Source organism: Cyclospora cayetanensis, unplaced genomic scaffold (assembly GCF_002999335.1).
Source record: "Cyclospora cayetanensis isolate NF1_C8 unplaced genomic scaffold, CcayRef3 CcayRef3_contig_18, whole genome shotgun sequence".
Lineage (NCBI taxonomy): Eukaryota > Apicomplexa > Conoidasida > Eucoccidiorida > Eimeriidae > Cyclospora > Cyclospora cayetanensis.
In genome coordinates, this window is record NW_020312125.1 from 36,421 (window position 1) to 55,871 (window position 19,451).

The 19,451-nt window shown below is 51.8% G+C and overlaps 2 protein-coding genes across 2 annotated transcripts; one reads left to right on the plus strand and one right to left on the minus strand.

Annotated features, from left to right (window-relative positions):
* Window positions 1-258: 258 nt before the first annotated feature.
* LOC34622722 lies at window positions 259-5,643 on the plus strand. The gene is made up of 10 exons (XM_026337366.1): window positions 259-432; window positions 516-1,418; window positions 1,594-1,726; window positions 1,988-2,095; window positions 2,839-3,381; window positions 3,558-3,743; window positions 4,018-4,572; window positions 4,821-4,870; window positions 5,143-5,214; window positions 5,530-5,643. The coding sequence occupies exons 1-10, from the start codon at window positions 259-261 to the stop codon at window positions 5,641-5,643; spliced, it is 2,838 nt and encodes a 945-aa protein (XP_026193151.1).
* Window positions 5,644-6,868: 1,225 nt separating this feature from the next.
* On the minus strand, window positions 6,869-14,957 carry LOC34618648 (cell division control protein 48 homolog E). The gene is made up of 18 exons (XM_026337367.1): window positions 14,584-14,957; window positions 14,286-14,410; window positions 13,801-13,910; window positions 13,501-13,624; window positions 12,956-13,078; window positions 12,478-12,573; window positions 11,970-12,164; window positions 11,553-11,740; window positions 11,205-11,303; window positions 10,555-10,672; window positions 9,895-9,975; window positions 9,458-9,591; window positions 9,076-9,169; window positions 8,586-8,770; window positions 8,233-8,361; window positions 7,981-8,092; window positions 7,320-7,468; window positions 6,869-6,910 (listed from the first exon to the last, which is right to left on the minus strand). The coding sequence occupies exons 1-18, from the start codon at window positions 14,955-14,957 to the stop codon at window positions 6,869-6,871; spliced, it is 2,478 nt and encodes an 825-aa protein (XP_026193152.1).
* Between the last annotated feature and the right edge of the window lie 4,494 nt (window positions 14,958-19,451).

Genomic DNA, 19,451 nt, shown 5'->3' on the forward strand with positions numbered 1-19,451 from the left:
TTTGCGGGTGAAATTGAGGCCCTGAGCAGCAGCGAGGTGTGTAAGGGCAACTACCGTTCCTGCCCATATGTGAGCGCTAAGGACGCACATACGAATGGAAAGAGGGATTGCAACACGCCCAGATGCGTACGCAAGTTTTGCCCTATAATTCTTACTTCCTTATCTTTCTCCTGCATTGGCAAGTCGGATGTATGCGCGGGTCACCAACGCGCCATGCATGACTACCTAATGATGAGGGAATCGTGTGCATGCGCTAGAATGCTTCATGTACTAGAGGCCACTAATCAATCAAAAAGCAGCGGACTTAGCTGGGAGCTACGGCACAAAACGGGCAGTGTATGTTTCTCTTCACTGAATGTGACTGCTTACCCTGCATGCAAAGCCCCCATCTCCATAGAGTCTTCTGGGCAGCATAATGAGGAGTTGTGGTTGGTGGAGAGAGAAAGGCATGCGCAGAACTGTATATAATTATTTTTTTCCTGTTCTGGCGGTGTTGGCGTTTGTTTGTCTGTGAGTTCGATTTGTCACTGGCTTCAGCCGCAGCCGCCGCATCCCATCCAACAGCCGATAGCAGATATGGAGAGCAGGTTTCGGCTCCTATAAGGAGTTGTCATTGCATTTTCCAGTATCAGACAAGGCTGTGGAAGTGCGCAGAGCCTTCCCCCTCCACCGGGCCTGATGGGGTCTTTACGTCGTTAGGTTCCATGAATGCTCTTTTCCTGCGACATCTCCTGCATCCCCGCGGCACCTCGCGCACTGGCGAGACCATGCCGACACGATGTGTACGGTGTGCAGCAGCTGCTGCTCCCCGCCTTTTGGGGTTGCCGTATCATCCTCGAGCTCTCTGGAGTATTACGGTTGAAAGCAGAAGCGGCAGAGCTGCTTTCGCAGAATGCAGAACGAGGCGTGCGTGTTGCAGCAGCGGGAATGGAATTCGCACGTATCCCGTGAGTCGCATGAAGAATGCGAGAGGCCCTCAAGGTTCCCACGAGGCCGCCTCTTGGGCAATGCCTCGTTCTAAGGCGCAACCCCGGTGCTTCTCCACCGCTACTGCAGACTCTTCAGCATCCATCAGTAGCAGCAGCAGCACGACCTCTTCAAGTGCCTTTTCGTTCACGCTCCTGAAGGAGGGGAGCGACCACTGGCTGTCGCGTCTGGCTGCAGCCACGCTGCAGCAGCGTCGAGAGTTCATAAGGATCCGGGAAGCAGCCCTAGGCAATTGGCATTCAGCAGATCCTTTGTCTCTGTATCAACGTGCCGCGGCAGTGGTGGAAGAAAAAGAAGGATATCGAATAAGCCCAGTCGCTATCGTGCTGTTTCAAGCAGAGTACGCAGGGAGATTTCTTTCCCCCTGCCCCCCCTCCCTTGGACCTTCTCCGACCCCGTGTCAGAAAGCGTCTCCCCCTGCGATTCCAGCGGTAGTTTCTGCGCGCAAGCCTTTCACCTCTCCCTCGACAGTTGATATGCTGCGATCCTTTCTTCTGCTGTTCGCTTTTCTGCCGCTGATGCTGCAGTTGGAGTGCCCCGTCCGCGGAGATGCGGCAGTGGCTGTCTGCCCACCTGCAGCGACGTCTCTCTGAGCCAGAGAAGGAGGGGGCAGCAAACTGTGGCTTCCTTGCCATAGAACTGCTTGCTGTAGACAGCGGGGAATCTCGCTTGCTCCGTGCATTTGGCGTGAGCTCTGTGCCACACTGTCTCCTCCTCGAGAGAGGGCGCGTGTCTGAAGGTAAGATAGGGGAAGGTATATCTAAAAATAACGATAGATGATGCGTGCTGAGCTACCGCAAGAATTTTCTCCCCTCTGCTGCCGCTTGAAGTGTTGTTTATTAAAGACCCCGATTCCTTTCTCTTCCCCTTTTCTGTTCATAGAGCACCCCCCTTTCTCTTTTCCCCACTTCTTTCTCTCCCCCTCCTAACGTTCTTTTCCTGGTATGCCCCGTGCATAGCGGCATCTGTGGTGTCTCCTTTTTGCTTTTTCTTTCGTCAGAGCTCCCCGCATGCGCGTCAATGGCACGCCGTCAGGCCTTTCTTGCTTCCGCATTTACCGCGATCGCTTCTGCCAGTGCCGTGAAACCCCTGTACCCAGTGAGTGTCTGCCTGTCTTCCAGGCTCTGTGTCTCTCCCTGCATGTGCTGGCTGGCGCTAGTTTCTCGCGATGTGTTGAGCTCTCCCTTCAAAGGGAGTCCACGCGTCGTGCTGAGCTGAGTACTCTGTCTAGCTTTCGCCGCTGCCCCTGTGGAACGTCTTGCTTGCTCCTTCTCAGGATAAATCCACCCACCCCCTTGTCGGCCAGTGTGAGCGAGCCATGCAGCCATCCCACCTGGGATCAGGCAGCCCTCCTCTCGACTCTGCTGCACGTCGCATTGCACCTACCCCTTCCCTACTTTCCGTCCTCTCGCGCACGTGCTTTGACATCCCTAGGCACCAATACGCTGCCTGCTTGCTGTGCCCAAGCACGCTTGTGTACATATGTATATATATATATATGAGTGCATATATATATATGTACGTGTGTATATACGTATGTGTGTATATATGTGTGTGTATACATGTATGTGTGTATATATGTATGTGCATATATATGTATGTATGTATATATATATATGAGTATATATATATATATATGTACGTGTGTATATATGTGTGTGTATATATATGTATATATGTATGTGTGTATATATGTATATATATATGTATGTGTATATATGTATGTGTATATATGTATGTATGTGTATATATATGTATGTATGTGTATATATATATGTATGTGTGCTATTTTCTTTTTGCGTATCCTCCATGCCGATACATCGTTTACCCATGGCGCGAACATGCCCCTAGATGGAGGAGAGGAATATTTTGTGGGTGTGCTGCTGCGTTGGTCGGCTGCTGCTGCAGTGGCCTCTGCTCTTGGCAAAGATCCTCGAGATTCTCAGGAGATTGAGGTCCTTTCCCCACTAGAGCCTTTTGTTGCTGCTGCTGCCTCCCCCATTTTTCCCAACGCGCCGCTTCCCCGTTGTGCGTGGATCGTCGCTGTCAAACTTGGACTGTCTGTGGTGTGCCCTTGGTGGTATACTGCTGTTGTGCCTCAGGTGCTGCTGCATCAACTCAAGTCGGCTGTGCTGCTACCCGCGGCTTCCTCTTCTTCTTCCTCGTCGTTTTCTTCTTCTGCTGCTGCTGTTGCTAAACCTTCTTCTTCAGTGCCTCTTTCGCCCATCCCCGCAGCCACGCGGCAGCCACAGAGTGCGACGTCAAAAATCATGCCCGCTGCCCTTTGCCACGGCGACTATCTGCTGGATAGCGATCCAGCAGCTGCTCGGCTCGCGGCGCGAGCGACTGTGGCTCTGTTCGACTCTGCGGGAGTGGCGACGGAGGTGAGGAAGCGTCGAATTCAGCCCTTCATCACAGAGAGGGGCAGACGCTGAGTGCGGGTTCAGAACGCACATGTCAACATCCTGGTCACCTTGGAGGCGGCATGCGCTTTTGCTTCTTTGTATTTCAGGATCTCTACCAGTTAAGCGACATTCTCGCGCGAGAAATTGGCATCTGCTACCGAACAGGCATGCGCAAGGAGAAAGGCGGAGGGATGCCTTCTCCCCCCTCTGCGTCTGCCACAGAGGCTGACTCCTCCTCCACGATGGCGAAGCTGCAAGCGGCCTTGGATAAGCTTCTTGAGACGAACGAGCCACAGTGGGCTGTCGATGACTGCCCGAACATCCGTTCTGCCGCACTGTACAATCAGCTCGGTAAGACACGCTAGACAGACTCTCCCTGCCTTGCGACAGGCTGCTGGCGAGGCTCTTTTCTGCCGCCAAGCAAGAGGGATTAGGGGGAGAAGCGGCTCTCTTTAGAAAGGCTGTTTTTTGTACCAGCAGAGCAGAATACAAGGGTGCAACTTGGCTCAGACTGCAACCGACTGCACCTGATCGATGAACACTGGACAGACCGAGGCCTGCGGGGGTACTGCATGCATGCATGCATGCATGCATGCGTCGTCTTCCTGCTTATATGCGCTTGCAGTTCTCAATCTAAGCCTCTTTCAGCGCGCTCGCGGTGCAGCGCACTATCCACCGAAGCCTTCTGCTCTTGGCCTCATGGCGTCAAGGGCTGTTTCCAGCACGAATGCATGGCTAGCTGCGCCCAGCTGGCAGCGAGCGGCGTGGCTAGCGCGTGTGCGGCGCTGCCTGGCAGCCCGGCTGTTTCTCGATGGCTCCGAATCCGAAGGCTTGCGGCTTGCCGCGTCCTCGCATGCTGCTTTTTTGCGAGATGCCGCACAGCACAACTGCATAGAGGTCAAGCTTGGGGGCGAATTCGCTGCCTCTGCTCTGACCCCCGTGTCGGCGTTTCCAGACGAGGACGGGAGCAGGAGAAGTGGTGCAGAAACAGCTCATCCCTTGAACTTGTGGATGGAACCAAGAGCTCCCAACCCTGGCAGAGCCCTGCTGAGCTCCATGTACACTGCATTAGGTACGCTTCTTCCTAGTGAGACACTGCAAATCAGGGTGCAGACGGGAGGCTCGCTGGCCGATCTACAAGTGCAGGAACGGGTACTCAGAGGAACACAATTGAAGGGGCGTATGCATGATGAACCCGCTAGCTTGTTTCTGTATTAAACGGACTTTTGTCGCAACGCGGCCGAGAGCACTTTGTGTACACCTGTCTTCGAAATGTTTCTGTCTCCGTGCGTGGCTGACACACTCAACACCCTGCTGCCCCCACGCTTGGCGCCTCGAGCATGTTTTAGGTTGGCTCGGAGGCCTTGTCGGAGCATGCACATGACGCTTGCCTGCCTGTGGTTTTGTGCCTACTGCCCCTTCGCACAGGGCCCGATGACTTGCGCGTGCTGCACACTGCTGCGGAGTTTGATGTGATGGTAAGCAACTGGGAGCCTTCGCTTAAACTCAGCGCAAAAGGTAGCTGGATGCGTCCTCGCCATACCCTGCTACAGGGGGTGTACATCAAAAAGGCTGTATACCCCATGGATAGCTTGCGGGCCTCCCTCTCTCGGCAGCGCCGCCAAGCAGCGCCGGAGGTCTCGTTTGTCTTGCATGCCGCTGTGCGTCTACCTGTCTACCTGCCTGTCTGCCTACCTGCCCATTCGCATGCTTGCTTTTGCCCTTCACTGCCACGTAACCCTCTTCTCAGGTGAAGGCACATGAATTCCATGAAGCAAAATTTAGCCATACAAAGGCGCGCAGAGGAGGCAAACCCAGGATGGTAAGCATCCGCATATCCTCCGGATCCATATATATATATATATATATATATATATATATATGTGTATACATGTATACATAATACATTCATGAACATGACGCAACGTGTGCACACACACCGTCGACAGCGTTACAAGGACTTTTCTCGCATAAGCTGTACCGCACACCCGAACGGAATGGACGTTTGCGGCCTTTTCCGGGTGTATCGTCAGCACGAGTTTCCACACGGCTCATGTGTTCAGTGCTTCTTTTAGCGCTTTGTTTGCTTCGTTCTTGGCCTCATGAGCTCTCGTTTTAATGGAGCGTGCTGCCGCAGATGCGGGGTCGGTCGGGCCGGTGGTTCTGGTTAGGCCCTTACTGGAAGCCACCGTGGGCCCCCCGTCGGACATCCGTGGTCGAAGACTGGCATCTGACAAATGCTGCTGCGTAAATGCTCTCCGCGCGGCTATCTGGAGACGCAGCCTAGCCACTGCTTAAGCCCTCTAGGTGCCCTTCTCCGCACCCACCCCGAAGCAGCAGGTGCTACCCGCCACATGGTGGGTAGCAAGAAAGCGGCGGTTGAATTCCGCCTTCCCAACACATTCTCTCTACCCACGACCGACAACGCCCCCCAAAGGGGGCTGTACAGTGCACGTATTTTTTATTGCCCTAATTAGGCTAGGCCTTTACTATTTATTTCCCTGCTTAGAAGTCACGGGAAGGCACGCATACAAACTGCAACACGCACCGGGCGGCCACTGGGGACGCCATCATGTGAGGGCCCCTTAAAGAGGGGCAATGCGGCTCGTGCGCGGCGAAATTGCAAGCCAAGCTGCTCTGGAAACGTTGTAGAGCCACGAGACATCAGGAAGACTTGAATGTGTTCACTGCCGCATACGCCGAGCACACCCCAAGGCAAGAAATGCTGGCCGTCCCAAACAAAATCGGACCATGCCCCTAGTCTTTTTCTGATAAGCACAGTCGGAGCGCGAGAGCAGCTTCTCCTTCTCAGCTCCCCACAACACAGGGCAGCTGTTCCTGCTTCTGCTTGTGCGCATGTGCACCCACCACTTTTACTGGCTAAGTGTGAGGTGGAGGCGAGCTACCACACAGAGGCAAGAAAGGAAGATAAGAGAGGAATCGCTAGGAAGCAGGCAGCGTGACGGCTTCTTTGCGTTCCGATCCTGCTGCTGCTTCACCGTCACCGATGCAATGATGCAACAACGCATCGGGTGTGCAAACGACGTCAAAGACCACGTTTGTCGTTGCCGCGCGAAAAAAAAGCACGAGCAGCAACGCGCCAACAACCCCGGTCATCCCGTAACCAATCCTCACCATCTCGAGCCAGCTCGGTTGCCTCCCAGTTGGCTTTCCAATTCTGTATACACCGTTCCACTGTAGCTGTCTTGTGTACTAGTGGCCATCTACCTGCTTAAGGGTGCACGTGCTGCCGCCTCTTTCCAAACTACAGTAGGCATGAATGAAGGCGTCGGTTGCGTGCGACGGTTGAAACGAACAACGACCACAGCTGTCGCCACTCCGACGGCCCCTCACTCCGTGCCGACAGAGACGCGAAATCCCGGCAGCTCACCCGGCTGACTGACCAACGGACACCTGACAGGCTGAGAAAAGGAGAAGATGCGAAAGAGGGCCGGGTGTAGACACGCGAATTGCATTCAAGAGTAGAGGTCGTCATCCTCGCCTTCGTCAACGCGGGTCTGATGTGGAAAGAGGCACGCACACGTGGCATGAAGGATTTTACAGGTGCTGCATGCGGAAAGAAAAAAAACTTACAAATACACGGAAGAAAGCAAGAATGAAGCGCATTCAAGAAAAAGGGTCATAAGGATTCAAGAGATCCGCCTACAGCAGCCACTGCTTCCGTGGCCGATGCCGAAATCGTTTTTCACAGGACTCGTTGTTGATGCATGCGGCATTCACGGACAGGGATACACCGATGCATCTCCAAGAGAACGAACAAGAAGTGTGCACACTCAGCCGTAAGGCGTGCGAGAGAAAGGGCGGCAACTAAATCAAGCAGCGCAGAAAGCATAACGCCGCCTTAAGGACAGCGGCTAAAGCGAGCGGCGAGCACTTGTCGGGAAGTACAGCGTGATGCGGTCTCACGAGATCTGCAGCGGCCCCGTCGGTGTTGGGCCAGTCGACGATGATGGAACCATCGCCTCCCGCTGCCTGACTCTTGTATATCGGGTCGAATTTCATTCTGAAAGAATCATATTTGGAGAGATCCGTCTGCGAGACACTGCGGCGAGCTCCTGCACGAAGGCAACAGGAATGCGGAAAGCAGCCCAACGAAGATATCGGTAGGCAACGGATGTCCAAAACCGACAATATAAGGGACCTAAAGAAATACCCAGTTCAAGCCATTGTGCATAAAGCGGAAGGAAAGAACACATAGAAAGGCATCGCATCGATTCAGGTAGGCAACTTTTTGACGGTTCATCATTTCGTCATCAGCCAGTCGAACAAAAAAGCGCATCGAGACGTCTTGCATCAGGCAAAAGAGCGCCGTGCGCTAAAAGCGAACGCACACCGACAGCCGAAAAAAAATGTCGAGCACAGTGTATCCGTTAGCAGCAGAAGTGTAGGTCGGCAGCAGAAGTGTATATGACGCTCCTAGAGGAGCGGTTTTCGTCAAAAATTGCATCATTTTTCGAAACAGGATCTGCAAACGAAGTCGCTCCTGTGCCGCAGCTACGCTAAGTCCAGACTCTTTTTCGGGGGCCCTGCAGCGCTTCTCATGAAGACCTATCCGCTTGCAACGTACCGGCAAGTCCCTCCTCGAAGTGCTTTCTGGTAATTTCATACTTGATGTTTGCCTCGTCCTCCTCCATCCCTTCACTGCCCGCGGCGCGCGCCAGTTCCTCGGCGGCGATGGCCTGCGTCGTACCAGGAAAATCCCCACATAAGACGCTGAGCTCTTTGTTTTGCGAATTTGAATCGTCGAAGGCAGTGCGGGAACGTGTGGGTATAGCTGAGAAGCAAGAGGCGCAGACACTGCACAGCTGCCAACACTCACGTCACGAATGGCAGCCTTGGCAGCTCTCTGGCACATCTCCGCGATATCAGCTCCAGAAAAGCCGGCGGTCTTGTGCGCAAGGAAAGGAATCGGGACGTTCGCCGCTACGGGGGCTTTCCTGAGGGTTGCCTGGGGGCACACGTCACAGCATGCAGAGAGGACAAAGCAAGGATGGAGCTGCGCGCGAGGCAGCTGGACTCGAATTTACTCTCGCTCCCGACACCGCAGCCCGCGCGGAGACGCGAAACATAGCTCCGTGTGGCAAGAGACTGCGCGCCCTTCTGCCTGACTGCCCCCAATGCAAAAGAACGGCAATTCTCAGCGCGCTGAACGCAGGCAAACAGAACACATACCTGCAAAATGCTGACTCTGGCCGGAAGATCGGGCAGCGGGATGTAAATCAGCTGATCGAGCCTCCCCGGCCTGAGCAAAGCCTCGTCGAGTAGCTCCGGCCTATTGGTAGCGCCAACGAAAAACAGATTCTTCATAGGGCCGACACCGTCAATTTCCGTCAGCAGCTGATTCATCACGCGGTCGCCTGGGAGGCATAAAAACGAACGTTTTTGCGAAATGTGAACTCCATGAACACATAAAATATGGTTAAATATAGATTTAAAATAAATATACATAGTTGCATCTCGACCGCTTCTGTCCTTTTTTTGTCAAAAGCAGCGGCGGCAGAAGCATGAGGCTCTAGGGTTAACTTATTTTCCCATCTGGCAAGGATGGTCACCATACCAGCGCACAATATGACTGCGAATCACGGAAGAGCAGTTGCGCTCTCTGCAAACATCTGCAGCGAGAATTTCGGAAAGAAACCATTCGACACCGTGTTATGCTCACCAGCGCCACCGGCGTCGCCCAAGTTGTTTCCTCTTTGCGTTCCAATCGAATCCAGTTCGTCAAAGAATAGGACACACGGACTTGCAGCCCTCGCCTGCAGTACATACATACTCCTCAGGGAAGGGGTATCAATCAATCTGTGCAACTTCTCTTCACCATCCACTTAAAAAACGTTGCAAGCGAACAGCCAGTGGGCTCCACAGAGGATCAGAAAACGCCAAAAATGCGAAAAACGACAGCGCGAAGCCGGCCAACCCGCACAAAAAAAGCGAAAAACAGACACGAAGGCGATCATCAGGATGTGCTTCGAGGGGCGGGGAGGACAGCACAAGCAAGAGGGGGGTTCGAAAGAAATGAAAAAGCAGCAGCGCGTAGCACTTGCCTTGTCGAACACCTCTCGGACGTTGGCCTCGGATTCGCCAAACCACATGGTCAATAGCTCGGGTCCTTTAATAGAAATGAAATTTGCAGAGCACTCGGATGCTACTGCCTTGGCCAGCAAAGTTTTACCGCACCCTGAAGCCGCACAAATACAACCACCCATCCTAGAGGGCATACCGAAGGGGCAAGTCCGAGTCTCGAAAGACCTAACTAAGTAGCTAAAGGAAGGGGCAGCAGTGACTGCAGGCTGCAGTACTCCGACTTTCTGCACTAAATAGGCATACGGAACACAGGATAGCATCCATTGTACTCCTTTGCTTCCGAAAAGGCAGCAAGAAAGCAGAAAAGAGGAAGACAGACAAGTTACGAACGGCCCTTTCCTGAAAAGAGGCTTGCCTGGAGGGCCGTAGAACAGGACGCCGCGGCTCGGGCTCATGCCAAACTTCTCAAACTTCTCTGGGTGGTCAATTGGGTAAAGGATCATCTCCTGCAAATTCCTCTTCACTTCCTCCAACCCACCTGTCAGGACAAGTTGTGCATGGACAAAGAGAGCCAGGAGTTCGTTCAGCCGGCATGGGAACAAAAGATGAATACACACACACTTTCCTGCATGTCGAGGACGCGCTGCTACAGCACTCAACAAAAGTGTATCTCCTAGCATAGAAATTAAAGCCACGAAGGCGGCGCATCCGAAAAGCGCCCACGCAACCGTAGACGAAACCCGCACAACTTTGACCACCAGGTGTGAAAGCAGCAATTACCCTTTTACATTTGACATAAGGGACTGCAAAAAATTGGACGGAGAATTCCAACTACTTGACACGATAAAACGACACACCCATGCATGTATACACGCAAAGAAGATCACGGAGACGTGAGCCACTGCGTATGCAGTATGCATCTCCTTGATGTATGTATGGACACACACAACATACGTATCTGCCGGCAAAATTTTCATAGAGCGCGCGATGTGGGGAATGCTTTGTCGCCCTAGGGTGCATAAAAGACTCTTTCTACGAACATGTGCAACCAGGAATTCGCCACACAACGCTTCCCTTTGCACGATCCATACATCCGAAAACCATCTCTGTTCCTCACCAATATCATCCCACTTCACGTTAGGAACCTCGACAACCGTCTCTCTCAAAGAAGATGGATTGCAACTCTGCAAAGCCGACGAGAAGTGCTCCTGGGTTACGGCCATCGAGTTCAGAACCTGCACGGGAGAACAATAAGGCAGGCACGCGATCATGTACTTTTTCCTGGTGGCGTATTAAAAACACATGACAGTGCCTTAACACAGCACGACGTTAAGGCGTTGGAAGCATGCAACAACGCAAATGTATTGTACATGCATGCATTCTTTACAAATTCCAGTGATCCAGGCAATTATACTACACACCTTAACATGTACCAACAACAGAACTGACTTGCAGGCACGTTGCTGAAAGGCAAGCTACAAAGCAGAGGACCCCCGTGTCTCGCCCTCTCTTTCTCATGAACAGAAGCAATACACCGGGATATTCCTTTCACTTGATAAAAAATGCACAGATCACATGCCGACCCAATATGTATGTAGCATGCATGGGTGCGTATCTGCATTTGTGCTGCCCATACAGACAAGCATATATACATATATATATATATATATGTAAAGACACAGGATACACCCGAAACGCAGCACATAGGAGTCCACAGAGCCCCATCAATACGAGAGGCCTTTCCCGCACTCATCCCCAGCATGTCACCTGGGCATCGATGGTGTCGTCTTCAAGGTCGATGAGATCCATCTTCTCGCGGATGCAGGAAAGGGCTGCCTCGGTGCAGAGCTGCGCCAAATCGGCACCCTGCACACGGGCAAGCAACCAGCAGACACCGGGTAATTCCATAATAAGAAACAAACATGCGGACGTGCATACACTATTGCACTGCAACACCGAGAAAGTACGCACTCTACAAAGCAGCGCAGTGCGCCATACAGATATCATTTCAGATCCACCGCTACCGAAATCGACACATACCTAGAAGAAGATCCGAACATCGAGTCGCAGACACACAAAAGCAAAGTCACAAGCAAAATCCTAACGCAAGCGTACCACGAAGCCGTGCGTGCTCGACGCGAGTTCCTCCAGCCGCACATCACACGCAAGTTTCATATTTCTCGTGTGAATTCGCAGAATCTCCAGGCGACCGTTGTCGTCAGGTACCCCAATGTCAATCTCGCGGTCGAACCGGCCAAAACGACGTAGGGCCGGGTCAATCGAGTTTTGGCGATTTGTTGCACCTGAAGCGCCCGAGAAATGAAGAAGTTTGTGTGTAAAAAACTGTTGGACATTCAAAAATGCAACAAACAGCCCTCAAATAAAGAGGCTACAAAACACGGGAAGCGCAGCACTCGGTACAAACCTTTCGCACATTTGAACCACGTCCACTGTGCACTAAAGCAATGCGCATGCGCCTTAGAACGCATTTCATGTATACTATTAGATGTCTTCGTTCGCCTGGCCTCTCACCTATAACAACAACCTGGCCCCTCCCCTTCAGCCCGTCCATAAGCGTCAACAGTTGGGACACAACTCTCCGTTCAACTTCGCCGTTTGTTTTCTCGCGTTTCGGAGCAATTGAATCGATTTCATCGATAAAAATAATGGCGGGGGCGTTCTTTTCAGCTTCTTCAAAGGCCCTACGCAAATTTGCCTCGGCCTCACCTGAAACCAGCAGGAAGCAGGTGACAGTGGGCATTTTCATGGAGAAAACCACGCATCACGAGGTGTAAAGCCTAAGCGGATGTACGCCGTAGTAAGCACAGAAATCCTGTCACTCTTATGGCTAAGCGGGGGCCGCCCCAACAAAAAACCTTCCTACGCATGAACAGCAGCACTACTCCGTCAACCATTTAAAGTGCCTCATATCTCGCACGCGCTGAAATATACAATCGATTCCGCCTTTTGATAACAGAGCTACATGCACGCAAAAGGCAAGGAGGCGAATATGAAAGCTTCTTGAGGAATGAAGGCGCACCAGCCATTTTGCTCATGACCTCGGGGCCGTTGATGAGGAAGAAGAAGGCGCCAGTTTCGTTTGCCACCGCCTTGGCAATCAGCGTCTTGCCGCTTCCTGACAGTGGAACCACAGATAGCAGCTTATTCAAAGTTTCGGCAAGCACAATCAACCACGAGCATGCAGTCCTCACGGACATGCACGTTCACCTGCTCCCGCGGCTCATGAGAAGCATGTTCTGCTTATTTGCGTAAACCCCACAAAAGCGCGGCGCTCCATGAAGATGCAACCAGACAAAAAAGATTGGCAGGCTTTCCCCTTCATTAAAGATTGCGAGATCTATGGCGACACGATGATGCACCACGCGAAAACAAGTGCCTATCACAAAAGACGCTTCTTCCTGTAGAGGCTGTACCACGGCGAAGAAACTCGGCAGAAGCAGGGGAAGCATTCAACTTGCCCCTCAGCCTGCTGCGCTACACAGCATGCACTATCCCACCAGGAGGGCCGTAAAGAAGAACACCGCGGGGCGGTTTCACGCCAAGCGTTTTGAAGAGGGTAGGGTGCCTCAAGGGCAGTTCAATCATCTCCCGAATCTGCGCCATCTGCTTTCTGCATCCCCCTGAGGACAGAAAGCAAGCCACACCAAGAGCTCTCTACTAGCTTCGAATTCCCTCTGGAAATGCACGATATGCAACAAGCCGCGCATGCATGCACTCCTCGTGCGCATCCATACATACAAGATGCACCCATGTGAGACCGGCTGATGCGGCCACAGCTCATCCAAGCACGCCGCACAAAGCGTCATGCAAGAAACAGTCTATGAGACACTGAGAAGGACCGTGCAGGTACAGGCACTTCGCGCGAAGCGGCAAACACAAAGCTAGAGTAGAAGTCCCTTGCCTTGGCAGTGTGGCACACATACACACCGCGTTGCGCCCGTCCACGGGAACTCTAGCCCTCTTGTTACAGCCATACAGGAAAGCCTCCTGTGAGGGCACAAGGAAGGCAGAAGAAAGCCACCGCCTCGTTCGTTTGTCTTACCAATATCTTCGTATCCGACCTCATCGAGTCGCTCTTCTTCTTCCCGCTTCACGGGGTCCCCTTCGCAGTGGATCACCGTGTCTGGTGCCACAATGCAGAACTCCCCCGGATCTACACCCACGACCTAAAAACGCACCACGCAAGCCACCACAACTCCGCTCGTCATTCTCCTGCTTCCATCTTTCCGTTTCGCGCCGCTCATCCATCCTCAGCGATGCAAAAGAAAGCGACGCGCACAATCGAGCAACGACTCCCACAACCTAGCAACGCTGCGCTTGTTTTGCTCGTCATGGCGTGTACCTTGAATTCGACGGGCCTGAATCCACCTCGGACAAGGAAAAGGTCATTTTTCCTCACGGGGCGGTAGGCCTCCACGAAGTATGGCTTCAGGTATGTTTCAAAAAGGTTCCCTTAAATGCAAAACGACAAAAACAGGAAACACGTAACGCATAATCGGGGCACCCGACATTAATATTCGTATGCAGTGATACAAAAAAGCCCTCGGATTTGAAACACATGTTTGGTCTGCTGCACGGCATACACATACATATCTAGGCACATGCGCAAATGTGCGCAAGGTCTTGATGGAAGGTACAAAAGTACACAGGCTGACTCAACGTTCAAATCGCCACACAAGCATAACAAAAACTACATCCATGAGAAACGTTCATTCAAAATGCAAACCGCTCGCTACAAAAACGATGGCACCACGTGTTGTGCGCACGCGTGCTGTAGTTCGTCAATCATTTTTTTGATTTGTCCTGTAAAATGGAAACGAGACCCACCCACTAATCCATCGATGGTATCGTCCAAAGGAAGCACGTGAATCCGCTTGCCGTACGGGCAGTCCGTGCACGCGCTCACGTGGACAATGTCTGCAAAGGCACACGATGCGGGCAGTTGTGCGCTTCTCCATTCTCTCGTTCGGTATACGGATAAAAGTGTGTGTGTCTAGCTATATGTATGAGTTTTCCTCTCTCGAATGAGCCGATAAGCCATCCGCCTAGCCCGCCACTGGCCTAGGCTTTTTGCTGCGCCTCCTTTGAAGGGCCTAATAATGCGCACTACTCGTACACAGGACACGCCAGAAGCGGAACTCTATAGTCCAGCTCACCTCCTACCCTCACGCGGAGGTTCTTTCGGACCACCTTGTTAAGTCTAATCTTGCCTTCATCCAGGTCCTGGTCCGTCAGTACCACACAAACCGTGTCGTGTCGCATCTTCCCCCGAAGCAGCACTGTGTCACCCCTGAAAATCTGCAGCTGATCCATCCTGGCGGGATTCATGGCCACGACGGAATTGTCGTCGGTTATCGCCTCTTCCACAACCAAGCGATTGGGCGACCGCTTCTTCTCCGGCTGCTGCTGTGCACACCCTTCATGTTTCTTGGCGTTGCCTGAAGTCTGGGGGCCGGATGCTGCCGCCGCTGAACCACTGCTTGGAGTATCCCCTGCCATCGTGCGAGCTTGGAAGGTGCAATTCACGCGTGGTTTCTTGTGGGTGCTGCGATAACTGCTACAGATGCTCGTAGTGTGTCTGCGGCGCCAGGGTTGGCGGCTACCGTGGGAGGGTGGAGAACCGTGCCGCCGTGGGAAGTTGCGCGTACACCACAAGCCAGTGGAAGTTGCTATTCCCAGTACCGTATTGCCAGGCGCGTAAATGCAGGATATTCCTCCGCTTACACAAATGGCCACGCAGAAAGACAGCAGCAAGCCGAAGAAGCAGCGGCTGCTGCTCGAGACGGAAAGAGGGAAACCACCAAACGCCCGAGTGGAATCCGGGCTGCCGCTTTCAAAGAGAGCGAAACTCAGGCACAGTTTTAAAAGACTTACCGCAAGGGGGAGGGCGGCTGGCCACTGCCGCTGCTGGCAGCAGAACTGCGCAGTCCGCGGCGGCGGCGCGCAGCAGCAGCAACGGTAGCAGCACGCCAAGCAACTATGTGCTACTGTTTGTGCCCGAAAAGGGTTCAGGGAGCAGAAGAATTCGCTAATTAGTAACTAATGAAGCCTAAAACAAAGGGAAACGCGTCATGTTAGGAAGAAAACAGCAGAAATTATAACGAAAGATACGGTCGTATGAAGCCATTCCCCAGCCAGGGGTATGCAACCCCGTGTGGGATTCAGGTGAACAACCGCGGTAGCCTCTCGGTAGTGTACTTTTCAATATCTTCAGTGAATTAAAATCTAGGTCTTAGCACTTGTGCATCACTTGCCGCCTTTCCTGCTGTTTAGTTCCTTGATCAGTAATTCCACGCCGCCCACTGCCGCCACTTGCTGCAGTTCACATGTCAACGCTGCTCGACCAGCTCTACGACTATCTACTATTGCTACCAGTCTTGCTGCCACTGTTTGTGCTTTGACGCTTCTGTGATGTCGACGCTCCTAACGCCCCTTGTCCGGATCCTGCCAATGAGGTGGCAAGCGAAAAAAGATGTCCTTGTAGATGTATTAGATAGTAGTGCTGGGTCAGAGCACTTGCTTCACCAACTACGAATCGTGTAGATTATATTTGAGCAAATTTACTTCCTATGAGCCCTGAGATGTGGACTTTGTCTTTGGTTGCGTTCCTCATTGTGTTCCCAGGATCGTTTCGTAGATGTCCTTTGTAGTAGGCTGAGATGCACGTGAGCACTTTCTACTAAGTTAATAAGAAGAAGACTAACGAAATGCCGACAAAGCGTGTAGTTAATTTTGACTCATTCATTTTTAGATACAACGAATGTGATAGAGGGCGATATCAGAGTAACTTGGCCCCCTAAGTCTTCCCCCACTACTTCAAATTAAAAGCCTCGTGTTACGTACCAAATTGTCGTGGCCAACTGAGTGCAGGACAGTGGAAGACTTCCCTCACTATCTCTATCATCCAGGCAAGTAGGTACATAAATGCAGTGCAAATGAGAAAAGCAATTGCGTGCGTCAATTGCTCTAGTGAGATCAAAGGGAAGAAAGAGACATACATTAACCAACAAAGAACGAAGACCAGACTGAGGCAAGCGTCGCACCGCGCGACTTCAGCCGCTGATAATTTGGGCATGACAAGGAAGGCCCCTGTGCCGTAGGACAGATCTCAGGCCACTCAAAGAACCCTATGCTCTTTTCCGCTACATTTTGAATCCCGCCATGGCACGAAAGAACATGATCACGTGCTTTGCGCAGATCGGCACTAAAAAGTTAAGTCGGAATGTACAAGCGACGGGATCCCTGCTTTGTTTCGAATCGCAGCAGGTTACGGTGAACATGGTAGTACTTCACCCTCTTCGTTTTCTGTAATATGGCAATTTCAGTGGATGCATGGGTGTCAAAAACCTAGTACTTACTCAGGTTCAATAAAAGCCAGGTAAAATACCGACAAGGATGGTGAAGTGCACAATAGTGGATCGCTGGGGTGTCACGTGTGCACGTGGCTGGTGCTCTAAATATGTACATTTGCCCATTACCACTGTTCCCCGACTCAATGTTCAGTCATATTCACTGCTGAATGGCTAATTGCAATGCTAGTAAGGTGGACATGCATGCTGAAGAGCGTCTTCTATTACTCCGTTTCTCAACCTTCAGCGCAAAACCAGTGCCTCACCGTTTGGAGGCACGGACTTCACCCCGCTTACTCTACAGGGGAGTGAATTTATGCAGAGAGAAATAAATGATTTCTTCGCTCGTTCCTGCACACTAATTTCCACAGTGCAGTGCCTTTTATTAGGTCACCCATGGCATACCTACGATTTTGTCACGGTGCGCTGGTTCAACCCAGCCATTAGGAACCATCCTGATGGTAGCCAAACCCGATTCAAAGTGGCGCTTAACTGGCGCAGCCTTGCTAATGATAATTCTGGCCTCATTCAGCAAGCCTGAGTCTTATAAACTGCGTTAGAAAGAACAGGCAGATTAAACTTCTGCACCCTCTCCTCGGATAGCAAAGGTCCTTCGCGTTTAGTGCAAGTAACGCCATCAGTTATAAACTATTCATGTAAGCTTGTACTAACGCAGAGTTGACCCTTGCTAAGTCCTTAAGTGCCGCAATACCCTTTGTAGCTCACTTACCTGCGCAGCAGCCTGCGTAGGTGGCTTGCTGTTTCTCGGATGCACCTATCTTGCTTGCCAAGCAGCTTGCTTCCACTACGGCAAATTGCGTCGTTCAAGTTCTTTGTCTTTCTTGACTGGCTTGGAGTTCCAGATTATTTTACGCAGTCTCATTATAAATTTAGATGCGAGGCTTTGAGGCTGCCTGCACTGCCTAGGAGCACTATTCCCCCCTGACTTTCTTTTCTCAATCATCCAGACTGTAGGCCAGGGGTTGGTGAACAAAACCTTGAGATTCTCAGGGCTGACGCGTTTTTGTTAATCAGACATCGAATACTTCATTTTTTGCGACAGCCTCGCTGGTGGGTTGTTTAGTTGCTGGGTAGGTGCCCATGGTGCCATCGCGTGATCATAAGTAGGCCGTAGATAACCCAGCATGATGCAGCTAATCCCCTAGGTTATCGCTTTTGCAAGTCTAAGCTTCACACTCCTCGATACATCAATCTTTTGATATATCCCCCGCTGCATCCTTTTCAATTATCTCACCTCTTGCTGTTAAGCTCGTCTGGGGTATATGAAGGCTCGATTTGTAGAAATCTCTGCACTCAGATTGCTTCCTCTACACTAATCAAGCCACCATTGAGATGCTTAATCCCTCAGTGAATACACAGCAAGCTGCACATGTTTCTGTCCATCAAGGGAATGAGGAGACATACGTCTCCGAAGGCCCGATGAAATGGTGGATTGATTAGCCCGACTGACGAGCGTCTTACTTTTCTTATTGGCAAAGCCTCTTCAACGCGTACACATATGGTTCAGCGGCCATAGGATCATGCCTTCATACGAGCTGCCAAGCTGCGTTGAAATATGCCCGCAGGCCGACCTCTGCCGGCTCAAATTGCGCTGCTTCAAATTCAACTATCATAGCCAGAGGTTTCTTTTCCCACTCTGTTGCCATAGAACATCGAAGTACTACACTTTTGTCATACAGAAACCTTACATTTGACTGCATTCAGCACCCATGGATGTGGGTGAAGAAGCTGCAACTGGGGTGGTAACTGTAACGCTGCATCAAAGGTCTCCGTAGGAAGGCACTTTACCTCAAATTCTACACACTTTTGGTAGAAATTGGTCAACAGCTTGCTCAGAGAATTCTTGTCTTTTTCTGCTCGTGCGCTTCAGAGCTCCTGATATGGGGCAAAGGAACCACTGAGATGAGCATAGTAGCAACCAGTCGCACATGGCACCCTGCGCACACTCACACAATATTGCGCCTTCTCTAAATCAAGCTAATTAGTCACTCTTTACCTATAAATACATTAGTATAGCCAAGTAGAAGGTAATGAAGTGAACTATTACCCACTAGACGCCCTCTGCCTTTTAGCTTAGACGCAGAAAATAGGCAATTCATGCCAATGCCAGGCACTGGCGCAGAAAGCAGGTCAGCTGGCTTTCTGTCCACGAGCAGCAGGCCTGTACAGATCAAGCTTGCATGCTCACGGTGCTGGCAGCCCTAAACGAGGTCGTGGGACAGGCCGTCCGACTTTTTCCAACGCCCCCAAGAGTAGTTTCTGGCTAGACGGCCTGCAGAGGATGCCGCAAAGGCACTTTTGGTCTCTACCGAGGCAAAAGGGCATCTCACTTCGGCTCAGGGGAGAGACCAGCTTGACTTGGTGCACCGTGGAGGGCTGGCCAAAGAGCCTTCAACTGGGCCACAGCGGAATCCCCCTCGGAGGAAGCTCTGTACGCATTCCGACGCATGCAGGGGAGGCTGCTACAATGCACTTTGCGTCTCGTAGCCAGATTTTATGAAGCGGTTCAGCGTGAGCTCAATATAGCAGTCAGCCTATGGAGCAGAGAGCAGCACACGAAGACCTCAGGTGAGGCGAGGCATACGCAGCTACCGCTGCTCACAGGCGCAAAGCTGCTTTGTGC